At 36.1% G+C, this 24,229-nt stretch overlaps 1 protein-coding gene across 6 annotated transcripts in view; it reads left to right on the top strand.

The window, feature by feature from the left end:
- LOC129443133 (adhesion G protein-coupled receptor L2) overlaps positions 1-24,229 on the top strand; it is a 160,770-nt gene that overhangs the window by 81,727 nt on the left and 54,814 nt on the right. For 4 of the 6 annotated variants that reach the window (XM_055203557.2, XM_055203555.2, XM_055203560.2 and 1 more), the window contains exons 6-9: positions 12,960-13,256; positions 13,724-13,827; positions 13,917-14,102; positions 15,229-15,267. In XM_055203557.2, the coding sequence (XP_055059532.2) occupies positions 12,960-13,256; positions 13,724-13,827; positions 13,917-14,102; positions 15,229-15,267 (626 nt within the window). The remainder of the gene's footprint in view (positions 1-12,959; positions 13,257-13,723; positions 13,828-13,916; positions 14,103-15,228; positions 15,268-24,229) is intronic. The other 2 variants (XM_055203556.2, XM_055203558.2) reach the window with 1 other exon arrangement.

Genomic DNA, 24,229 nt, shown 5'->3' with positions numbered 1-24,229 from the left:
TTTTAAATTCATGCACTGTAAAAAATACTTTGCTGCCTTAAAATTTTTTGTTGAATCAACTCAGATTTACAAATCATTTCAACTTACTATTATTTATCTTGACTAGAGATGAGTTGTTATAACTACAGGTGAGTTGTTATAACTTATAAAATTAAGTTTACTTTTCTCAACTATATTTTATAAGTTGTGACAACTCATCTCTGTTGACATGACTTGTAAATCTGAGTTGATTTAACAAAAAATTTTAAGGCAGCAAAGTTTTTTTTACAGTGTGGTATTCAAAACTGATGGATAAAAGGGTTAATAAACGTCATTGTTTCTTGTCATCTGTAATGATAACGGTGATGTTGTTAAGGTGCAGTTGGATTGGATCTTCTGCTCTGGACTTTGGGAAGGTGTAGGTTCTCTCAGATGACCTGATAGAGCACTCATCTATCTCAATCGCACATCGATTACTGCTGCAGATGTCAGGGAAATTGACTCTCAGTCAACAACAGCAAGAGATATTCAGTCATTTAATCAATAGTTGCAGCTGAAAACCCACTGATGAGTTTTCCCTTGAGAATTGTTAGGACCTGCGTCGACTACAAAATGACAGCCTATGCAAGATTTAAAAAGAAACTATTGAGTTTGAAGTGCTGAATGTGTATAGACAAATATAGTCAGTGGGAGAAGACAAATAGAAAATTTTTAATCTCTGTTGTTATGCTGGCCTAGAGTCATGTTTTCATTCACAACAGGGGTTCCCGAAGACGTTCAAAGCAATAAATCGATGGCTCACAAAGCACTCTCATCACTATTTTATGATTTAACCCTTAAGAGCTCTTTGTTGGATTTCACAAGATTAGTTTTAATTTATCAAAAAAAGCATGCATGTTGGGCTCCGTGGTTACATTTACAATTAATATCTGTTTAAAACATAATTAATATTGCTACATGTGACGCTGTAACATTCTAGCTCATTGTCTACACTGGATGTGAACTCTTTAATGCAACAAATCTCTCCAATTATAGTAAATTGAAATGAATAAATATAATAAAAATATAATTTAAATTAAATACAATAAAGAAATGTCTGCACAACAGCATTTTATATTACATTTTTCGAGCATGGCTCCAGTTCCACCACAAATTTCAAAACTATGCATCGAAATTTTGAAAGTAAATATAAACCGAAAATAAATTACACTTCACTTCTCACAATTTGTTATCACAACATTACACAGCAAAGAGAAATTAAAAGAGTGAAAAGTTGGATTTACTTAAAAAATGACTTCAATTGTTAATATGTAAAACAATTTACATTTTTTAAACTTAAATATTCTCACTTTAAGTGAAAATTTTAAGTTGACAAGACAACATTTTTTTTATGTTAACAATTAAATAATTAAATGACACTTCGCTTCTCAGAATTCATCACAACACTACACAGCAAAGATAAATCAAAAAGGTGAAAAGTTGGATTTACTTAAAAAAAATGATTTCAATTGTTAATACATACAAAACTATTTCCATTTTGTTCAACCTAAATATTCTCACTTTAAGTGAAAATTTTAAGTTGATAAGACTGAATTTTTTATATTAACCATGAAATAATTTTTACCATACTTTTTTCACAAGTGTGAAAAATAAAGTTAATAAAACTAAAATATTTTAAGTGCTACCAAGTAGTTACAACTAATAAAGTAACTAATATGTTTTATTTTCATCCAATTTTCATTCAAGGTTTTTTCAAAAAATGTTTTTTAAGTAGATACAACTTTTACTTTTTAGAGTGTAACTAAATAAAGTTAAAATATTTTTTATCCAATTTTCATCCAAGGTTTTTTCAAAAATGTTTGATTATTTTATTGGTTTGTTGTTGTTTGGAGTCCAACTCAGACTCATTAAATTAATGCAACTAAAGAGGCATATATTAATACAATTATACAATAAATTTTTTTTTAATTTTTGGCCTTTTTGTATTGCTTTCAGCCCAGAATTTTCACTTATGTAAATCTCTATGCAAAACATTGATTTGCACCAACATGAAAGTCGATCCCATACATATTGATGGCATTGCAATCTGATATAAAATCAATAAAGTTTATTATTTATTAGTGTATCCTATAACCTACAGTCATTTTGTTGGCCCAACTGCTTCTGTAGACCTCAAGAATGAAAAAGATTTTTATCTGGACTTTATAAAAAGATGGAAATGTAAGACTAAACCCACAGCTGATCAAGGCCAGACACTATCTGGAGACCTTTTACAAATCTGCAGAATTCTGTATGGTAAATAATTTAAGTGTGCAATTACATTTGTAGTTGCAATTTGCCAACAAATTCAATAAATATAAGCAATGCATATGTAGAAACTCAAATATGAATGAGGAAAGTTGCATTTGATAATTGTTTAAGCTGAGGGCGGCAGTTTTGCCAAGATCGTGGTTTACTTGCACAACTGGGCTATTTTGAAAATGCAGTTGTGAGAAGAATTACGGAGCTGTGGGTTGCATTATTTCAGGGTACTTTTATAACGTACCACGTCCGCCAAAACATTTGTTTTTAAATTTATCCGTTTCTTAAAATATATATTTATACAAATCGTTAAACTCAATTGGAGATGGGAAGAATTGGGATACTTTTTCTTTGGGGTGGATTTTGAGAGTTTTCATTGGGCTGGAAATTTTCCTTGGGCCTGGCAACCCTGGAGGGAGCAGACTCAGTGTGGGAAACTTTAACAGGAGATGTCTTAACAGCAGATTGCTAATGTTCTAGCACCAAACAAAGAGCAATCACAGATAGCAGCGACACGTATTGCCTCGTATTGACTTTTATTAGCCAATAAACATTTTGTGGGTCTTTTACTTTCATTTTGATGCCTCACAATTTTGAAAGACAGCAAACTGCACTTGGAGATGTTGGAGGTTCCAAAGGAAAGCATTTCTAATGTGATACTTCCAGACTGCACACACACATGCTGATCCTACATTATTATTTTGTTGTGACACAACCAGCGTGTAATAAACCGCCTCCAAACGGCCATCAGAGGACTCCAGCTGGAGGAAGCTTTGGATAAACAACGCATTTGCATTTGGCAACTCCTGCATATTGCCTAGCAAAGAAATGTTTTAGACTAAAAGGAGTAGAAAGGAGTAGAAACATTATTTCAATTTAAAAACTTTTTGTTTAAATAGATTTTTACGTTACATAACAGCTTTGAACTAAAATTTGCTATTTACTAATGCTACTTGGTGTCAGTTGGTATTTGGGGAAGGGATTTATGTCTCTATTGAGTCACTATTTTAGTATGCTACATTTATTTTTTTATTTAACTGTGCATACATTTATTTGCATGCTTTAGGTCTGTTATGATTAGTCTGTTAATGTACTTGATTTAAAAATCCTTGATAAGAATTCGGCTGCTATATTGACATTCACTCTAAAAAAAAGTCTGGGTTATTTTTGAACCATAATAGGTTAATATTGGAAAGAACAAACACTGGCTTAAATTTGTCCCAACAGGGCTCCAGACTGCCACCAAATGGTGGCATTTTGCCACCAAATGGTGGCATTTTGCCACCAAAATTTGAGAGTGTGCCACTGAATTTTACATCCAGTCGCACATGTGCGACCAGTAAATTTGACCTTTTTTGTGATGTGACACTGAATTTGAAACAGCACATTGTACTTTCTGCATCTGTCATTAAAGTATTTCTTAGTAATACAGTGGAAATTAGTAGAAATGTGAATATTTGGTAAGCATGTAGATATTTGGTGTGTGCCCCTAAATTTTCTGGTTGCGCCCCTAAAATTTTCAGTTGGGGGCCACTGTGCTCCTAGTGAAAAAAGTTAGTCTGGAGCCCTGCCCAATGCTGGGTTGTTTTAACCCAACTGCTGGGTAATTATACCCCATGGTTGCATAACAACAACCCAACATTGGGTCATTTTTAACCCAGCCTTTTTTAGAGTGTTGTGGTGGGGTCTATGGACAAGGGTCCAAGTAGCAAACCATTATATGCATGGAGTGCATAGATGGCTTCAAAGCAAAAACACACATGAGACAAATAAAATGGGCTCCTTAAACATGCGTAGCATTTAACATTGAATACTAAATGTTTCTGTTTAAATAAACTCTGTGCAGATAATATCTGTGCAAAACACTGTAGTTCAGTCGAAATAAAACACAATATGACTGTAAATGTGCACAATGAATGAACCAAGATTAGGGTTGCAAAGTGGCGGAAGGTTTTCAATAAATTTTCTGTATATTTCTGGAAACTTTTCAAGGGAATTTTGGTAATATTCCAAAATTGGATACTCACGAGAATATATGGGAATTATTTGGAAATGTATATAAACTATATCATATACAAACATAAATAAACATTTCTTGACTGGTATAATTCTTCCATTAAGTGAAATATGGAGGATTTTTATTTCAGGGGGAGTAAGTGTGTTTGTGTGTGTGTGTGTGTGGGGGGTCATTTAAAGTAGTGCTGCCTCACGATTAGTCGCGACTAATCGTTTGCAGAATAAAAGTTTTTGTTTACATGATAAATGTGTGTGTACTGTGTATAATAATTATGTTTATATAAACACACACACACACACATAAATGTAAATTTTAAGAAAAATATATATTTATATAATAAATATTAATATTTATATATAATATAGATTATATATAAATATAAACACGACTAATCGTGAGGCAGCACTAATTTAAAGACATTACTTTTTTTAATTATCTCACCTAAATGTTTTCTCAGTCGTGAATTGGCCTTTACAATAGTATAAGATTGTTGCACACAGATTACACACAGGGAACAAGGAAGTTTTAAACAATTTTATGTCATTTATACATGCAAGATGGAAATTTTTTATATTATTTTGTGTGCAGGATTGAGGAAATGATCTGTGCTTGTTATGTAAGAATGCATGTACATGCAGGAGGTGTGACCTCAATGAAAAAAAGTAGGGATGCACCGATATGGAAATTTTGGCCGATACCGATAACCGATAACTCTTTAAATTTGGGGGCCGATAACCGATATCTATAGGCCGATAAATATTCATATTATTTTCACAATGAAAAACTTGCAGACCGCGGACATCTTGTCTTTGCGCTAGACTAGCATACTCGTGTCATCCTCGTGCTATGTCACAGAAAGCACCAATCAAAACTCCACATGGTCAGCAATGAGCAAGTGAAGTGGTTCAACAAACCAAAATAATCCATCATTTATCGGCTTTCATTTATCGACCTAATTTTGCTATCAGACCGATAACCGATAATATTAAAAATAAGCAGTTATCGGCCGATATATCGTGCATCCCTAAAAAAAAGCAATGTGCATGTGACTGAGGGGTAGAATTAAACTGAAATTGCATAAAATTTTGTTTTGTTTAAGAATTTTTTTAACTACATTGAAGTTCCCTGTTATAGGCATTTTTCCCCAAAATTCCCATTTTATTCCCATTTTTCCCGTTAATTCCCATGGAAAGTTTCCAGCCTTGAAAATTCCCAGAATTTTGCAACCCTAACCAACATGTTGATGTTACAATGCATCGGAATGCCTGTAATTGATTTCCAATTTTGATAAACCAATGTTAGTTATGTCTCAGATTTCTTTTGATCATTTGTAGTTTCAGCACTTTTCCTTTTTTTTCAGCAGACCACCTAACATTGCTCTTCACTTTTGGACTCGTGTTATTCTGAGTGGTCTTGTCTTTGATAGGGCGCACGTCCTTGCGTTGTGATTCCTCACCGACTCATGAAATGACAGCTAATTGGGGCTCCTTTTCCTTTTAGAGTGCTGATGGACAATGCTCTGCGATTCCTCGTCCCGCCAGCCGGTGAAATTGCCCGGCATAATCAAAAGAAAATTGCAGAGGCATGAGTTAGGAGATGTCAAAATAAAGCGTGGAGGCAGACTTGGCCATTGACAAGCAGTTTACCTCTGTATTTATTTTCTCTCTCGCTCGTCCACCGCAGGCTTTGTGGCTGAAGAGTAGACACGAGATGAATGCAATCGGCGCTTTAAGATGTTGAGAAGATTTGAACGGCCTGCAGGTTTTTTTTAGAGGGGCTGACAAGGTCAGGACTGATGGACGATATGCCATTTAGTTACATTGAGCTTTCTGTCCAGAGAATATGTATGCTTCTGAATTGTCCCAAGTTGATCAATATAAATAGCATACATGGATAGTTTGTACAGTTGGGTATTAGTGGTATAACAATAAATTGGCATGGATTTTATGCATCCAAACCACATGTAAAATATTGATATGAGGACACTCTCCCCATGTTCACGTGTAATCCGTCTACACATTTCCGCCAAAGCATGCATTTTTGTTTACTGACAATAATGTCTGCCTGTCTGTCAGATTGCAGTGGACATCAGCAGAACTGTAGTGGCAGATGACGAAAACTTTGTGTCTTCTGCTGGACACTGTTTAAATACAGATAAATCGATTAGTATAGCCCTGAAACAAAGCATACTTTAGTGTACTGTGTCTTAGGATGACTGTGATGTCTTTATACAATTTTATGTGTACTATACAGCAATATGAAAAGCATACATGGGTGATTCTCACGAAAACTTGGTTTTAAAAATGTCAAGCATGAAAATGTAAAAAATGCTTAAATTTACTTTTTTTCCCACCAGACATCGAAAAACAAAGTCTGGAGTAAATGGGAACATTAATTTTAAAAACTTTTACTTATCATTTAACACTTTTTGTAACATAATTTAAAAAATTAGTCCTAAAATCTCATTACCGCAACAGTCAGAAAACACTGACATATTTTCAAAATGACATGACAAACCTGAAAGAACATAATTTGGAGATTCTGCACATGCATTTAAAATCAAAGTATTATGCTTCTATTAATTAAATTAACATTTAATAAGCATCTGTTGCGGTAATGATAATGAAAATGTCGTGTAAGCATTCTGACAAGACAATATTTCAAATTAACTGTAAAAAAATGATCTTACCTGGTAGCCATCTTGAAGTAACTGGTCCATGTGCTTGGTCACTCAAAATCAAACTTTATTAAAATTCTGTATGTGTGGTTAAACTGTTCTCAAAAAGTGTTGCGGAGGATGAGAACATCAGGCATGGACACATCATTTTCCTAATTTTTCTTCATTGTTATTATACATGAATATTCAGTAAATATTTTTTCTGTCATCTAAAGTAGTCTAGCAAAACATCCATTTATTTTTTTTTCTTAATATTTTTGTGTTAATTTGATTAAATTACAACATAACGCATGTTCAAACACAGCCGGACACATTGCGGTAATGAGAATTTCAGCAGAAAATGAGATAAAATTTCCAATTATAAATTCTTATGTTGAAATCACACATTGTGCAAGGTAGAACACAGTATTGTGTTAATTCTGATGCTTTTAAATGTTACTATATTACACATTTTAAAGCTAAAAATCATTAGTGCCGTGGTGTTTCAATGGTTTCGTGAGAATCACCCACATATTGAAAATCGTTCTATCCACAATAACACTAATGTTCGCATTTCATCAATTCGATAGCTCAAATCTCTTTCCCATACAAAAATGTAAGATTTTACGCCTAGTTTACATGACCTGAGCCACTACTACGACTTTGCTTATCGTCTTGGTGTAAACAGGCCTTAAAGATGCTCCTGATATATAGCTGAGACGCTATAGTGAATTGTAAAGAAGTGTGACTAAATGGGAGTGAATGGTCAACAAATAAGCAATCAAATGACTTGCACTTATTTAATTATGGTGTGTCTGGTAACTTGAAAAGACAGCAAATAGTGTGTCACGGTGCCACAAGCAGGACTGTTTGTGCTTTTGTTTAAGCTGTCGTGACAGTGCCGTTGAATTAAAGTTCCCGAGGTACGGTTTATTTTCCTTTTCGAGCCTCGCGTTGGGTATTTCTTCAGACGGGGACAGTCAGGAGAGATGAGATCGTAAAGAACCGATTTTGCTTGATGCAGAAACAATGCAGAAATGTTTTATATTGGTGGTTTGGAAACTGTCCCAGTGTCTGTGTGTTTGTTGATTTATAAGACCTAAATCTGATGATGGGATGTCAGATATCTGATATGGCTTCTATGCCAAGCACATTCGCCAGCGTTAAATTGGCCGTCTGGAAAACAATCCTGATGGTTTCTTCCGCAGGAACGCTCATGAGACCCGAGCCGCCAATACACAACAGCAGTCACAGTTTTGCACTTTCCCAGAATTCTCAGTGTGTCTTACTGCACCCATATGACATCCTCTTAAACTCAAATCTGTTTGAAAATAAAAAGCGAATATTGCATAAATATGGCATGACTTAGTCTTAGACCAACAAGAGGACAGAAAATAAGTTGAAGGATTATTCCACTTTCATAAAAAACTGATAATTTACTAAGGGTGTCACGATTTCGATTTTAAATCGAAATCGATCGAAATTAAGTCACAACCTCGAACTTCGAATTAAAAAATTGGATCGTCGATGCTGCCACGCCCCCATGTCACGTCCGGTCGGCTTGCCAAGCGGGGGAAAATAAACTCTCAGAAGTGCCTTTAAAAACATCCATCCAGCGGAACGCGATTTATATTTTAAACACGAGGGATGTATTGCTACAACTTGAAATGCATATCATAAACAGGATTACTAGTGATCTGCCTTCGGACAGAGCGCAGCTCTCTGCACGTGCACGAGAGAGCCGCCAAGATGCAGCGGGTTATATTTTAAACAAAAGGTATAGTTATGAAACGCATAAAACTGAACAAATACGTAAGGATTATTACTTTAGTTTATGTTTAGACTTTGGACAGATGCGAGAGCGCGTGCACGTGAGACAGAGAGAAGCGCAGCTGCTTATGACGCACCGGTTTTAGTTCAGATAATAGGAGTCCAAGACGCGCGCATTAAGTCTATCTGCGTGCAAGAAGGAATTCTCTCTCTACAAGCTCTCTCGCGTAAAGTAAAGCCCACAAACCCCCATGTGAGGAAAAGCACGCAATGTGCATGTTAATGTGAAACTATAAAAATAATAATAATAATAAAAGGCATATAATTTTTGTCTTAAAAAAATCATTTAAAAATCGAGAATCGAATTGAATCGTGACATCAGAATCGAAAATGTAATCGAATCGAGGATTTGGAGAATCGTGACACCCCTATAATTTACTCACCTCCATGTGATCCAAGATGTTTATGTCTTTCTTTGTTAAGTCTAGAAGAAATAAATTTATTTGAGGAAAACATTCCAGTATTTTTTTCCATATAGTGGACTTTAGTGGACCTCAACAGTTTACGGTTTCAATGCAGTGTTCTAAACAAAGTTCTAAACGATCCAAAACCAATACATAAAGGTCTTATCTAATGAAACCATCGTCATTTTCACCAAAAAAGTAGCTACTTTTTAACCACAACTCTTCGTCTTGCACTAGCCTTGTGATGCGCCAACATGACCTTACATATAACATAATCACGTCGAAAGGTCATACATGATGTACAAGTGTGGAGAAAGAGGGCCGTTCTGATGTTGTTGTACGTGGATGATACCAATTAATGTCTTTGTGTCAGTTTATTGTTTAAAATGGTCCACAAATGTGCGCTTCATGTTACGCGTGACCTTTCGACGTGATTGCGCAATACCCAAGGTTGCGCTGCGCATCACACTGCTAGATAACTTCTCCCACTTGCGGACCTTTTAAAAGTACCTTTTTATTTTTTTGGTGAAAATTACGATTGTTTCGTTAGATAAGACCCTTATGCCTCGGTTGGGATCGATTAGAGCCCTTTAAAGCTGCATTGAAACTGCAAACCGTTGAGGTTCACAAAAGTCCACTATATGGAGAAAAATCCTTTAAGTGATTTATTTATTTTTCATATCCAACTTTAGAAGCTCCCGCTTATTATTTATATCTGTTTTGTATCTCTTTTATTTTAATTGATTGTATTTAACTGCCAATATTTATATTGAACGTCCCTGCTATTTGCTGTGCCAAACATCACAATCTCACATTTAAGGTTAGTTAAGGTTAGCGACCACCCAGTAACAAATAAAAACACTTGCAGAAGAAGACTTTAGCAACCTCACTGGAATGCTGTGTCAATCAAACAGCATACTTGGTAGGCACTGCTTAATTTTTTCTCAGAAAATGTCAAAATATACCTTTTTTGTTTATGATATTGCATGTACATTTGGTCATTTACAGGGTTCCCATGGGTCCTTGAAATCTGAAATACTGGTTATGGAAATACTGGTTATGGAAAGTGCTTGAATCTATTTATGCAAGAAGTTTTCTGGAAAAAAATCCATATTATTCCCTGTGTAGTGTAGGATAATAAGCACACGTGCTAAACTGTTCACTTTAAATGCTTATATCTTCTATGTAAGGGATAATGTAGAGGCAGCCGGTAGTTATTGGGAAATAAGCCCCGACAGTGTGATCAGGCTTATTTCCCAATAACTACCGGCTGCCTCTACATTATCCCGCTTATTACACGGCTACTTGCCACATAAGAAAAAAAACTGGACATGAATATGAATTTGAAACATTTTATTGGCATATTTGTTTTAAATTAACATTTTTATCCTTCCGCGAAACTTTGCACAGATGCATAAAATGATCATAATACCTTATTAAGATCCTCTGCTTCATACTTGTCTGTCTCCATTTTTTCTCTTTTAGCCAGTCTTTGAGAAGTTTTTGTGTGTGTTGGCTTCGTAGCTGTCATGCTCTATTTTGTCAAGTTCAGTCTCAGTAAGCTGTCTGTGTCTTGTCGTGGTTGTCCAGTGTTTGTCACAAGATGGCGCCAAACAGTAATCTTTATTGATCTTTATTGGCGCGGAGCGATTTTACTCGTACAAGTAGTACCGGCTATGCGTTATTACTTTGGAGCGGTTATTATTTGAAAAGAACGAACCTGCAAATGTCTCAACTGACCAATCAGAATCAAGCATTCCAGAGAGCCGTGTAATAAATGCGAATATTGATTCATACCAAAATGTTTTTTTGCATAGTTGTGTTTCACACATGAAAACGTCTCAAGTTACATATGTTACTGTTGTATTTCCTGAGAAGGGAACGAGACGCTGTGTCTCCCTTGCCATACTTCCTGCTTCCATGTAATGCCGTCTTTGGCAATATTTCAGATAGCGATATACTTCCTGGCTCCCGCGTCACCCTGTCTTTGTTGTTAAGCCTCACCATTGGTTGAATTTTATATACACATTCAGACGCACTTACCCCTGGAGGCGTCCCCAAAGTGTCATTGCAGTGACGCAACACGAGTTCCCTCGAAAGGAAACTGTAACAATGTATCTTAAAAGGTAACAAGATGTAATCTTGCTCTCACTTGAAATGTGTCCCCACATTTAGTCCTTGAATTTGAGGTTATTGGACCTGGAAAGTCCTTGAAAGGTCCTTGAATTTGAAGTTAACTAAGGTGTGGGAACCCTGCATTTAGCAGACGCTTTTGCCCAAAACGACTTACAAAGATTAAGAAACAATAAAAGCGATGTGTCATAGGGAGGCAATAGTACAAAAGGTGCTTATATAAGATGCAAGTGTTCACTATTTCTAAACAAAACCTGTTGAGAGAAAAGAAAAAGTTTGTTTAGGTCTTGAATATACAACGTCCCGCCCTGTGACAGACTCTTCACAGTATTGTTAGAGGCTTACATATATTACACGTCCTCAAGTACCTTTGGGTGCTTTAATTATATTCTTTCTTCTGTTAAAATAAAGGCTCACATAAAGATGAAAAACACACTTACATTTCATGCATAACCACAGGGCTGTATCATCTTATTATTATAGAAATGCAAGGATTTTTCCAGTTATATTTTATTTGAGTTGCCTCGTATATTCTCACAGAAAAATGAGTTAAAACCACATTGCAGCCAGACTGACATTTAATCTTGTCCTCACCGCTACATACGAAATGACATCCAGACACGACGATGCGACTTCCAGCTCATTCCTTCATTAACACTGCTGCTACATTACAGTATACTGACGACAATGTCCTTCAGCATTTGATGTCGGTACGCGATGTTAAACAGTGTACCAAAGGCTGTCAGGCAGTTTTGGGTTCGATTAATGTCTGTCGTTTGGGTGTCTTTGGTTTACTCGCATACTCGTGTCGGAGCTGATGCAAGCACTTTATACGCAATACTGGCTGGGAACAGAGGCCTAAAATGTGAAATTTATTCCAAGATATTCATCAGAATGAAAGGAAAAGTGCTTTAGATGTGAAAAAACATTTTTTTCTCAGTGTATATACCGCCTACCCCTGCCTAAGGGATGAGTGGCAAGACCAAAACCGTCATAATTTTATGTCATTATCACAGTATGTGTCACTGCTTAGTTTTCTGCTGGGAATTCAGCATGAAAATTGTTTACTGTATATAGATAAACCATGGATGTGAAATTGCATATATTTGGATGTTTAAAGGGGACATAAGTGCTATAATTGGGTCCTCAGTGCTTCTATCAACCTAGAAAATGTGAAAAAGATCAACCCAGTAACTTAGTTTTGGTAAATCATTCTCTGCAAGCATGTAAATTTGGCTCCCCCTGTGATGTCAAAAGGTGATCTTATTATAATAATACTGCCCCTTAATCTGCACTAACCATGGCACTGCCATTTAGTGCAGAGAGAGAGAGAGAGAGAGAGAGAGAGAGAATAATTCACAGCACAACTGAGTTTCAATTTCAACAAACCACCATTATGGTGATCAGTGTTTGCATTTTATCAGCTCATTTGCGTTTTAAAGGACACACCAAACAGCGGCACATTTTTGCTTGCACCTACAAAGTAACAATTTTAACATGCTATAATAAATTATCTATGGGGTATTTTGAGCTAAAACTTCATATATGTATATATATATGTATATCTGAATAAAATTTGAATGCTGCAGCGTTACTTTTGTCAGCCTGCGCTAATCGACTCGCTCTTAAACTCTCACAGTACCAACCGTCTCTGATGAAGTCAGGTCGACAGTGCTTCCCAGAAGAACCACACCTCCTATCGTGACCACCACAACCATTGCCATCCACAGACCACCGGTGAACGTCACCACCACTCCCAAACCCAAGCAAGGAAGGGACCCAGCTGCGGACCACCCTGAGTCAGCGGAGCCCACCGCCGTCAGCCTGCCCCCCTCCAGCAAACGCTTCTGCGATGGCACGGAGAGGCGAGGAATATCCTGGCCGCAAACTCACAGAGGGGCAACGGTAGAGCGCCCCTGCCCTAAAGGCACTCGAGGTATGTATTCTGCATACCAGTATTTGAATTATGTCTATAATCGGCGACAGGAATTTCTTTTCATTAGAGAACAAGCTGACGTTTTTGGCATCATCCCCGTTTCTCTTGATATCGGGCATGTGGCATTTCTTATTTAAATGGCAGCCATATGGTGATGTCGAAATGACGGACATAATCAGTTTTTAAAGAGTGCCAGGGTTTGTGGTCCGTAATAAATGAAAGCCGGTTATCTGATTTTTATTTATTTCCCCAAATTAGAAGCTCAAACAAGGTTTTATATAGAAAACGTCCCATAGCATTTTGTTTGTTATTACAAATGCCATCGGATGTAGTCCCAATTAACGTAAAGTTTAACAAGAAAGACCTCAAAATGAAAACACGCTTGATGTTTTAATTACAAAGATAAGGACCACCGCAGTTGTGCTGACCTAAAATTACTGAACGTAATTCTTCTGTGTCACTGCCAGGAATCGCTTCCTTTCTTTGCGTGGCTGCTGATGGGACCTGGAATCCCAAGGGTCCGGATCTTAGCAATTGTACGTCACATTGGGTAACACAGGTGGCGCAGAAAGTAAGTCAGGTTTCCCTTTCACCTCCCTCTATAATTTGCCAAAAAACACAAGCAAAGCAAGCAAAATAAAACTTTTTGTAAATTCACAGATTCGGAGCGGAGAAAACGCAGCAAACTTGGCCAATGAGCTGGCACGTCACACTCAGGGTCCCGTGTACGCCGGGGACGTCAGTTCATCCGTTCGATTGATGGAGCAGCTTGTGGACATACTGGACGCACAGCTGCAAGAACTTAAACCTCGTGAGAAAGACTCGGCGGGACGCAGCTTCAACAAGGTACGGTACAGAAGCAACTCGCAGTGAATCTTTATTTGAAATGGATGGTCTGTCTGGCAGATGTTTGTCGAAATGATTTTCAAATTCAGCTATCAGTTAGCAGGTAAAGGTAATTTACACACCAAAATTCTTCCGAAGCCACTCCCCAATTTTATTCGCACATGCCAATTATAGGTTTTCCTGAGGTCGATTGTCCTGGTAATTCCCAAGGCTAATTTATCCATAACTCCAAAAAATCCCCAAAACATATTTTGTCATTATTAGTCTATTGTATCACATTATTGGAATTTTTGACTCCCATTACGGCATGCTTGCTTGAAATTGTCCATTTTTATAAGGCCGTTGGGAATTCTCGTTTCTCCACCGCAGCGTCCGTGTTGGAAAGAACCGACGATACTTTCCAGATCACCTCTGTGTTAATAACAGGGTTGGTGTGGCCAAATTCACCAGGTTCTGCAGGAACCCACATTAAAAGCTAGAAATCGGCAAATGACCCAGTCCCTCCTGGAATGCAACATCCCACCTCGCATGTAATAAATGGTGACAGAGTTAACATTGTAATTCAGCATGATTTTATCATTCAAAAACAAAATTACAGCCCACAAGCACCGCAAACTAATGTGAAAAATGATTTGGATGCAATTTCTCCGTGTCTCAATAGAGCCGTTCTGGAATGAACCTCTTAGTCAGTAAATTTCCTAACATTATACAAATCTGTATCCAGCTCCTGTGGTTTGGGGAGAAAGGAATACTTTGTTTTGACGGCAATCACGGAGTTTGAAACAATCACGTCGCCGTAATCGTGACCGTCAAATACAAGTGACCTCTATTGGCACCCGGTGTTGAGTTTAATGGATTTTCTGGCATCATTTGAATGCACGCTCCAATACGCCCATCTTCGCATTTCCCCGTTCAGCAAACCTCTTATGTAAGATAGATGCACATTCAGAAAGCCTCTCTTAATTGAAACGGGGACTGTTGACGCGCTGCTAATGATATCAGGTCCAGCTCTATGATGGTTGATGCAGGCACATTTTTACAGGGTCTTGTTTGCTCTCTCTTTCTTTCTTTCTGTGTGTGTGTGTTGTTCTTAATCTTCCGTCTTTGTGTTTTAAACCAATAAAAGCGTCAAAAAAGAGAGAGGACTTGCAGGGCCTATATGAAGGTATAACATGGACACAATCCCAAAATTCCCTTCACCTGCTTAACTGCATGCAGCTTCTCTGTCTATGTGTCTGGCTGGAAGTCCATCTGTATGTTTATCTGCCTTTAGGGGTCCAAGCATTAATTTGTCAGCCCCTTAGGAAATGAAATTGGCCTATTGATGGCAATGTTTTATAACATGGTTGGATATATTTTATAAACCATGTGTCATTAAAAAGCCCACAAGTTTCTTCACTGGGAGTTTTTGAATAAGATGTATGTCAAATTAGTCATAGTTTTTTGCCTGATGTGGACCAAAATTTGCCATGTTTATGTGGGTGATTCTCACGAAAACTTGGTTTTTAAAATGTCAAGCATGAAAATGTAAAAATTGCTTAAATTTACTTTTTTTCCCCACCAGACATTGAAAAACAAAGTCTGGAGTAAATGGGAACATTAATTTAAAAACTTTTACTTATCATTTAACACTTTTATAACATAATTTTAAAAATTAGTCCTAAAAAAATCTCATTACTGCAACAGTCAGAAAACATCAACACTGACATATTTTCAAAATGACATGACAAACCTGAAAGAACATAATTTGGAGATTCTGCACATGCATTTAAAATCAAAGTATTATGCTTCTATTAATTAAATTAACATTTAATAAGCATCTGTTGCGGTAATGATAATCAAAATGTAAACTTAAAAATGTAACTGTAAAAAAATGATCTTACCTGGTAGCCATCTTGAAGTAACTGGTCCATGTGCTTGGTCACTCAAAATCAAACTTTATTAAAATTCTGTATGTGTGCTTAAACTGTTCTCAAAAAGTGTTGCGGAGGATGAGAACATCAGGCATGGATACATCATTTTCCTAATTTTTCTTCATTATTATTATACATGAATATTCAGTAAATATTTTTTCTGTCATCTAAAGTAGTCTAGCAAAACATCCATTTATTTTTTTTCTTAATATTTTTGTGTTAATTTGATTAAATTACAACATAACGCATGTTCAAACACAGCCGGACAAATTGCGGTAATGAGTATTTCAGCAGAAAATGAGATAAAATTTCCAATTATAAATTCTTATGTTGAAATCACACATTGTGCAAGGTAGAACACAATATTGTGTTAATTCTGATGCTTTTTAATGTTACTATATTACACATTTTAAGGCTAAAATCATTAGTGCCGTGGTGTTTCAATGGTTTCGTGAGAATCACCCATATTGTCAGGTGTACCACTGTCAATAATTGTTTGAAGCATGTTTCAGTGAAAAATGTAAGCCATGGCATATTTTACTAAAGAAGCTATAATGTCTGAGCAAATTACCTTGCAATTTTAGGACATTGGTAAATATGTCTGGATTCGGATGATGGAGCTACACAAATGACTACGGGAACATTTGTGTAATTGACTTGTCAATGATTGATTTCAATGTTGCTGACCAACATCCTTAAAAGCCTTAACATTACAAACAACGCTTAGGTTTAGCAGGGACCATGTCGAATGCATTCCTAGATCTCAAATAGTCGAGCATGGTACTAGCAGTGCCAACGTCCTTGGATCGATTCTTGGCAAATTTATAAAGTGAAGAAATGCATAAATTGATAGCAATCCAACTTGAATGCAAATAAATGTGGTAGCAGAGTCTTTAGTGTCATTTTATGGACTTGGTTTAAAAAGCCTGCAAAGTTTTATTATATATAGACATACACTACTGTGCAAAAGTCTTTGCGCTTGAGGTGAATATAGCATGTTTTTTGCGTCGTTCGCATTGCCACGCAAGTTTGTGCCTCTTCATGTTTTTGTATTAACTTTGTATATAATGCACTTGCGCAAAACTTTGAATTTGTGTTTGGTGTGTACTCCCTATTAGGCCACCATGCCAACATTCAGAGGTGTATAATACTTAAGTATTTTAGTTACATTTTCCAAGCATCTATGCTTTATCAGTGTTTGTATTGGGAAAAAATTTACTTTTCTTTACTAAAAAAATGTTCACTACATTCTAAAGCATAAAATCATACTGTGTATTCATTATATATTGCATATTAAAATTGATTTAATGCCTAATTACATACAAATTGTGTACTTTTACTTTCTTGAGTAAAAGTACGAATTTTTTTTTTACTTAAGTACAAGTAATTACTAGATGTTTAATGTACTTAAATATTAAATATAAACCAAAAACTTGAAATTATGAAATGTAGTGGAGTAAAAATTATGATAATATGTTTTGGAATGTTTGTTTTCCGAAGAAAAACACTAATAAAATATGAATAATTGAAAATGTACTTTTATGTAGAAAGTAAAAATACTTAAGTACTATACAAATCTGCCACCATTAGATTTGTTGTATTTGCAATATTATGTCTCTTTATTAGAATACAACGAGAAAATAAAGGAATTGTGTATGTAGTATTAAAAACTGTATAAACATATAAGCCGAAGTGTCAAGTAGAGTAAACTCCCCTTCCACTTGAGCAATAGCAGGCAGCTGCAGGATCTCTTAAACCTAAATGAAATTAAATCATATTTTCTAATTCTAATCGAATGACTTCAGGACTTCAGTCTCCTCAAAAAAGCTCAAGATGTGTTTCGTGCCAAGACAGGTCACATTAAATACCGTACTGTTTGTTTCTTAATAGAAAGAGTGATGAGTAAATATGGATGGACATTTAAACTTTGCTTAAACAACAAAGCTGGTGGTGGTGGCCTAAATGTGCGTTCACACCAGCCGCGGTAGAGGCGGCAAAAACGTGCTATTCACGTGTAGTTGGACGCTTGAACATTTTGAGTTTACACACTTTATTTGTGCGTGAATTTCTACTCATTCAAAACATTCACACAGAAATTTGTGTCATGGGAGAGGCTTCTGCGACTACTTTCGCTCCCTGTAATCATGTGTCTACTAGGGCAAGCTCTTTATTGGTTAACGTGGCCCGAATATCCATCAAAGTTAAGATTTTTCGCGTGTTTCGCCCTATTCACGCGTGCCGTGCTGAAGGATGCCTATTCGCGTCTTTGCATTGACTTAGCATGTAAATCACTTGCGCTTGCTGCCTCTTACGCGTCTGAAGACTTTTGCACAGTACTGTATGTTGGCAATGTAACAGCCAAGAAACATGGATCCAACTTAATTTTACAATAGATATAATAAACATGTACTTAGAAAAATGGAGACCGGACTTTATTTAGTTATGATTGGACATGTTATACATTTACTAGCAGTGCAGCTTGTAATTGCCAAACTGAATGCTGTGCATAAAAGAAGGAATACAGAAATTGAGATGCAGGTACTAGCAGCAAGGGCATTACGACGACGCCAAGCCCCATATATGATAAAGACAACTAAAGCTAGACGATCAGTGCCATGGGTTTTAATGTTCGCTACATCAGAATTTATTCGGCAAATGCGTTTCCATCTCCCGTTATATGCATTTACTCTTTTAATTCACAAACCACCACAATCAAGCGTAAAAACTTTTTTGCGAATTAAAGGATTTTTTTTCTTGTTTTGATGTGATATTTTAAAATGCGTATAAAATAAGTGTGATGGAAACCCAGCTATTGTTTTAGAGCAAATAATCTTGTAAGATTTTGGCTTAAAGAGGTTATTGTGCTTGGACCCTGCTGATAATGGCTGTTATATTTCTGTTTAGTTTACTGTGGCTTTTGCTCACTCTTTCAACATTCTCCTGATCTCCGTTCAGTTCTTTCATAATGCTTGTGTACTCTTCACCTTTCTGTTCATTCCTCACTCTTTTATCTCCACTTCCGTTAAACTTTGTTTTATTCTTAGGTCTCTCTCTCTTTCTCTCTCTCTCTCATTCTGTCATTCATTATGTGAGTAATTGTCTTCCCACAGTAAAAATTGCGCTGGTCTGTCAACTGATCAAAGCGTTTACTTTCTCACCTGAGACTTTGCTCTTTTGCCTTCTTTCTCTTTTTGTCTCGCAGACGTCTTTCTTTTCTTTTCTCTTCTTTTGTTTTGTTTGTCTACATGTCATGCCTAACTCTCATTGAGTGTTGTCATCTCTTATTATGTGCTGTATTCACTTTTTATTCAAAGCTGCATCTGTAAAAAGAATAATGGTATAATAACACACAGCACATACAGTATATACAATCAGTCAGTCAGTCAGTTTGTATGTATGTGGACATTATGTAAAGTGGGTCTATAAATCAACCCGTTTTAAAATAGTGAACCCAAAGAAAAAATAACACAACAGGGGAAAATTGCTTATAAAATCTTTTTTTAATGACAAAAGTAAATTGCATAAAGCCTTTTAAACAATGTTTAACTCTTTTAACCAATATTTTTAAAATGAAAAAAAAATGCATTTATTATAAGTATTTTTTTTTTACTTATTTTGCATTTCAATTTTCATAGTTTTACTGTGGAAAAAAATATGATTTTTGTTTTTTTATTAATTTAGCTTATAAGTTATTCGTTTCCTGCCTTTATTTGGATTCAAATGTATAATTATCTTCTGTTTAAATTACATCTTTAAAGTCGCCATGAAAATAAAATAAAAAACTGTTATTTGTTTTGAAATATTGTGGTATTTTTTGCAAATGACTTACCTGTGAGCTTCAATATTTTTTTAAAAATAAATGTGACCTCATAATTTTTAATCAAATTATCAAATCTCATCCCCTCCTTAAAACTATCTCTCTTTACTTCTGGTCATATGGTATGGCAGGTGGGCGGGGTCTGGGAAAAGATCGCTTCGATTAGCAATTAGCAACACGACCCAACTTCAAATGATCTCGATGGACAAATTCAAATCCAGCCCTGCCTTATTTTACTTCAGAAGGCGATTTCATATCAGATATACGTCACCATGGGGAAAATTAGACAATCGATACTTCCGATTCATGGCGACTTTAAGTCACTATCTTACAATATTACAGCAAAATATTAACACTGTGCTTTAGTTTGTCCAAATCTCTTCTGGTTATTTTGAAAGGATTTGAGTTTTGAGTTGAGAATCTATTATTTATTTCAGTTTTGTTAGGTCTTCCATCCCGACATGCTCCTCAATTCCCCAAAATCAGAACTGTGTTTAGATGATAAGATGTTCTTCGATAGATCTTCGTTTTGTATTTCAGCCACCAAATTTTGGTTTCAGTCAATCACAGCCAACCAGCTTTTGCCTCCTAGCCACAGTATCTTTAAGCTGTAAGATGCATAAATCCTCCCATACAAATCAGATTTGTGAAGCTCCTCTGACATTGTCGTCAGATAAATCCAATGAACATCCTTAGCCACCTGTTGTTTTTTAGAGATGACATTGGTTAACATGTTGCCATTAGTTACATCTCTGATCTGGGGCCTTATTTATGAAATGGTGCATAGAAACTATGGCTGGTTAACACTGCTTAAGGTTTGGTTCGTATCATGGTTTTATGGGTACGGTTAGGCACTGGCAATGATCAGAACAGTCTTTTAGTTACAAACAAACTTATTTTTTGTCACTTAAACAACATCTGAGCTTTCCTATAAACAAAGTGCATTTCCAACTTTGTTTTTTACCAGATGAGCAGATTCAAACACTGCTTTACTGTATGTTTCCGGCATGTTTGTAATATAGAGCTTTCCATGTTACAATCCAAATCTGCTATCACCTTAAGTAACCTCCAGTTGCCATGGATGTCGAAATATCTTTCTCTGTTCCTTCTCAATTTAAATGCGAGTTTCATCATAGATGTATAACTGCTGCTTAAGTACATAAGGTGAAAGGGTGCTGTCTAGCATTTCAAGAATTTTAAACCGCATCCTCTACAGCCGAAGGGCGTCACTGCTTTGACAAATGGCAATAAAAACATTTAGTGCGTCTGTTACACATTGTTAAACTGCATATGTTCCTGTCTGAATTACCACTGTGTATAGTAGTGGCTGTTTAAATTGTTTCGACGTTACCTGCGCTTGCACGTAATCGCAACCAGAGTCGTAAATTCCGCCTAATGTCATACAGAAGCATGCGAGCCTTCTTGAATATTGAATTTATGATGTTATCGGTTGGTCATGTGCAGGCTTATCAAGTGATTGACATAAAGCACAGTTGACTAGATAGCTCTACTACTATAAAGGACGTAAGACACAATACATCTGTTTCTACAGTACAGTCCATTCTCTGTAAGCATGTAACAAGTTCATTTAAAATAATACCACCCCTTTATCTGCACTATTCAACCACGGCATTGCCATTTAGTGCATAGAGAAAGAGATAAAACAAATATTTGACGGCACAATTGAGTTTCAATGGCAACAAACCACAATTATGGTGATCAGTGTTTGCATTAGCTCATTTGCATTTTAAAGGACACACCCAAAAACGACACATTTTTGCTTACATGTATTTTTAACATTCTATAAAACTTTAAAACTCAGGAGACACCAAAGAGTTATTTTACATCTTAAAAAAATCTCATAATATGACCCATTTATTAATGCAAAAAGCGCACGTTCGCAACACTTTCAGATGAGAAATCTATAAATAGCAAATTATTAAACAATTTAAACGATGCACAGTTAATGTCATTTACACATTAAAGGTGCATTGTGTAATTTTTAGAAGGATCTCTTTTGACAAAAATGCTAAATATTATACAAAACTAAATTATCAGGGGTGTATAAAGACCTTTCATAATGAACCGTTATGTGTTTATTGCCTTAGAATGAGACGTTTTTATTTACATACACTGAGGGTCCCCTTACATGGAAGCCGCCATTTTGGGCAGGCATGTTTCTACAGAAGCCCTTAACGGACAAACTTTTTTATTAATTTGTCTCCAACGATGACATGTTTGTCCGGTAGCGGCTCCTGTAGCTTCTCTATGTGTTTCAAAAACAAGAGGTGAGCAGTGGACTGAGCCGTTGGTAGCAATTCGCAAACTCACCACTAGATGCCACTAAAATTTACATACTGCACCTTTAAATGGCAAATTTTAATGTTTAAATCCATTTTGAGCTGAAAGAATGGCTTATTTTAATTGCTTATTTTAAAACAAGAGTGCGTACGTCTGCTCAGACCCTGACGTGGCGCTAAGCACTTTTCCACATCAAATATAGACTGTTTCAGCAGTAACGGCATAAACAAGCGGCTGTCGTGGTCCGCACGTAACTTCCGGTAAACTCCGCTAAGAATAAATAAAAACAAAGTTTTTTAAACGTAGTTTATTTATATAACAAGCAAAAAACAACACATAGATTACCTAGGAAACCAAAACATTTGTTATTTTCGACGAGGCATTTGTTCAAGAGACAGTTTAGCAACTAGTCAGAACATTAAAAAAAAACCCGGAAGTAAAGTTCGGATCCAGACGTGTATCACGTCAGCGCATGTGCGTCCGATGAAACGTCTATACTTGAAAAATAAATATGAACGTTGCCTTGGATTTTTGCACACTATATACGATCAAATCTGTGCATATGCACACTTTATAAATGAGGCCCCTGGACAAGATCTGAGATCCTAATTTATTTATCATCCAATTATTGCATTTTTCAGAAAGGCTTCGACTGTAATCTTCACTAAATGCAGTGTTTGTGAATTAAATTAAAAATGTTATTATAGAGATTTACTGTGGTTTTGGCTGCTAAAGAAAAACGTTAATTTTGTTTTCGAATCTTTTTGTATTTAAATGAATGTCTAAATCTCAACAAACAATCAGTAAATTAAAAATGCACAAAGCATCATTGTTTACATCTGATGAGCAAATTCATAAAATTATTTAAATTGAGAGTTCCCTGACCTTGGCTGAAGATATAAACTGTTTTCCTGCAACATCATTCTACACAAACACTTATAAAAGTACCAGCTCTCCACAAGCGCATCAGAAAAAATGAAGGGCTTTTATGTATCTGTCTTTTTGTAATGGCAAAGTCTTTGTAATTGATGTCAGGTCATGTAGCTGTGCTCCTTCGGGAAAGTGACAGGTCTGAGAAAATCCTCACAGCCCACCAGGTCACTCGCATTTTATTCAGCCCACACAGCACTCAATCAGCAGCCTTCCAGATTAACATGGCAGGGAACGAGAAAAGTGGCGTGACTCTACTCGTGTTTTTACAGATTCTTTGGACCTGAAGTGACTTATCATACATTAATTGCAAAGGCAGTGTCTCCAGACCAATCATGAGAGCTTTGTCCTAAAAGGATCCTCTTACAATCTTTACAGTTCATAGGTCGCCCCAACTGGGACAGAACCGACAACATTCACATTATCTGCCTGCCGTTTTAACCGTGAGGTCTGCATCGCTTCTGTCAACTTGACCCCTTCGAGTAGATGCTTCAAGTCAAATGATTATTGCTGGAATGTGTTTTCTCAGCATGTCAGATCATTGCTGTCTAACATATCTACTTTTTTCATTTTTACAGCATGACACATAATCTATAGCTTGCTGAAAACAGGGCACTGGATGAGTGCATGGGTTATTGTAAGCGTACTAAAACCTCTCAGGTTTCTGTAGCCTACTCATCACTTTAATTGAAGAACAATAAACAATTTTAGCATGATAAACGATACGTTATAAGCTAAGGTTCAAGTAAGAAATGCGTCCTTTTTAAAATAAATTTTGTATTGAATTTTTAAGTCACAAGTTAATTCAAATACTAAATGTAAAGTTTTAAAGTCCCTGTAAAGTCAGATATTAAATGTGTTCCACAGATAAATGTGTTATTAAACACCCAACCAAATTTAAAAGATGGAAAGAAATTAATAAAATATGTTATCAAAATCTTGGAAAAAATATGCACCTAAGCGGTGTGGGCATGTCCGCTGTCGGAGCTGAAACCACGCCCAGTCGTGGGAAAGCTGCCATCCTTCTCAATTTTCAAAAACTGCTACAACCTGACCCTGAATGGATTTGCACGTTGTGTTAAAAATCATGCCTAAAAATCCTGTACTCAGAAATGGTGAAAAACTGTTTAACGATCTAACTCTGCAATTTAATACTTAATAGTTTA

This window comes from Misgurnus anguillicaudatus, unplaced genomic scaffold (assembly GCF_027580225.2).
Source record: "Misgurnus anguillicaudatus unplaced genomic scaffold, ASM2758022v2 HiC_scaffold_26, whole genome shotgun sequence".
Taxonomy (NCBI): domain Eukaryota; kingdom Metazoa; phylum Chordata; class Actinopteri; order Cypriniformes; family Cobitidae; genus Misgurnus; species Misgurnus anguillicaudatus.
This window is presented reverse-complemented; position numbering and strand designations above follow the sequence as displayed.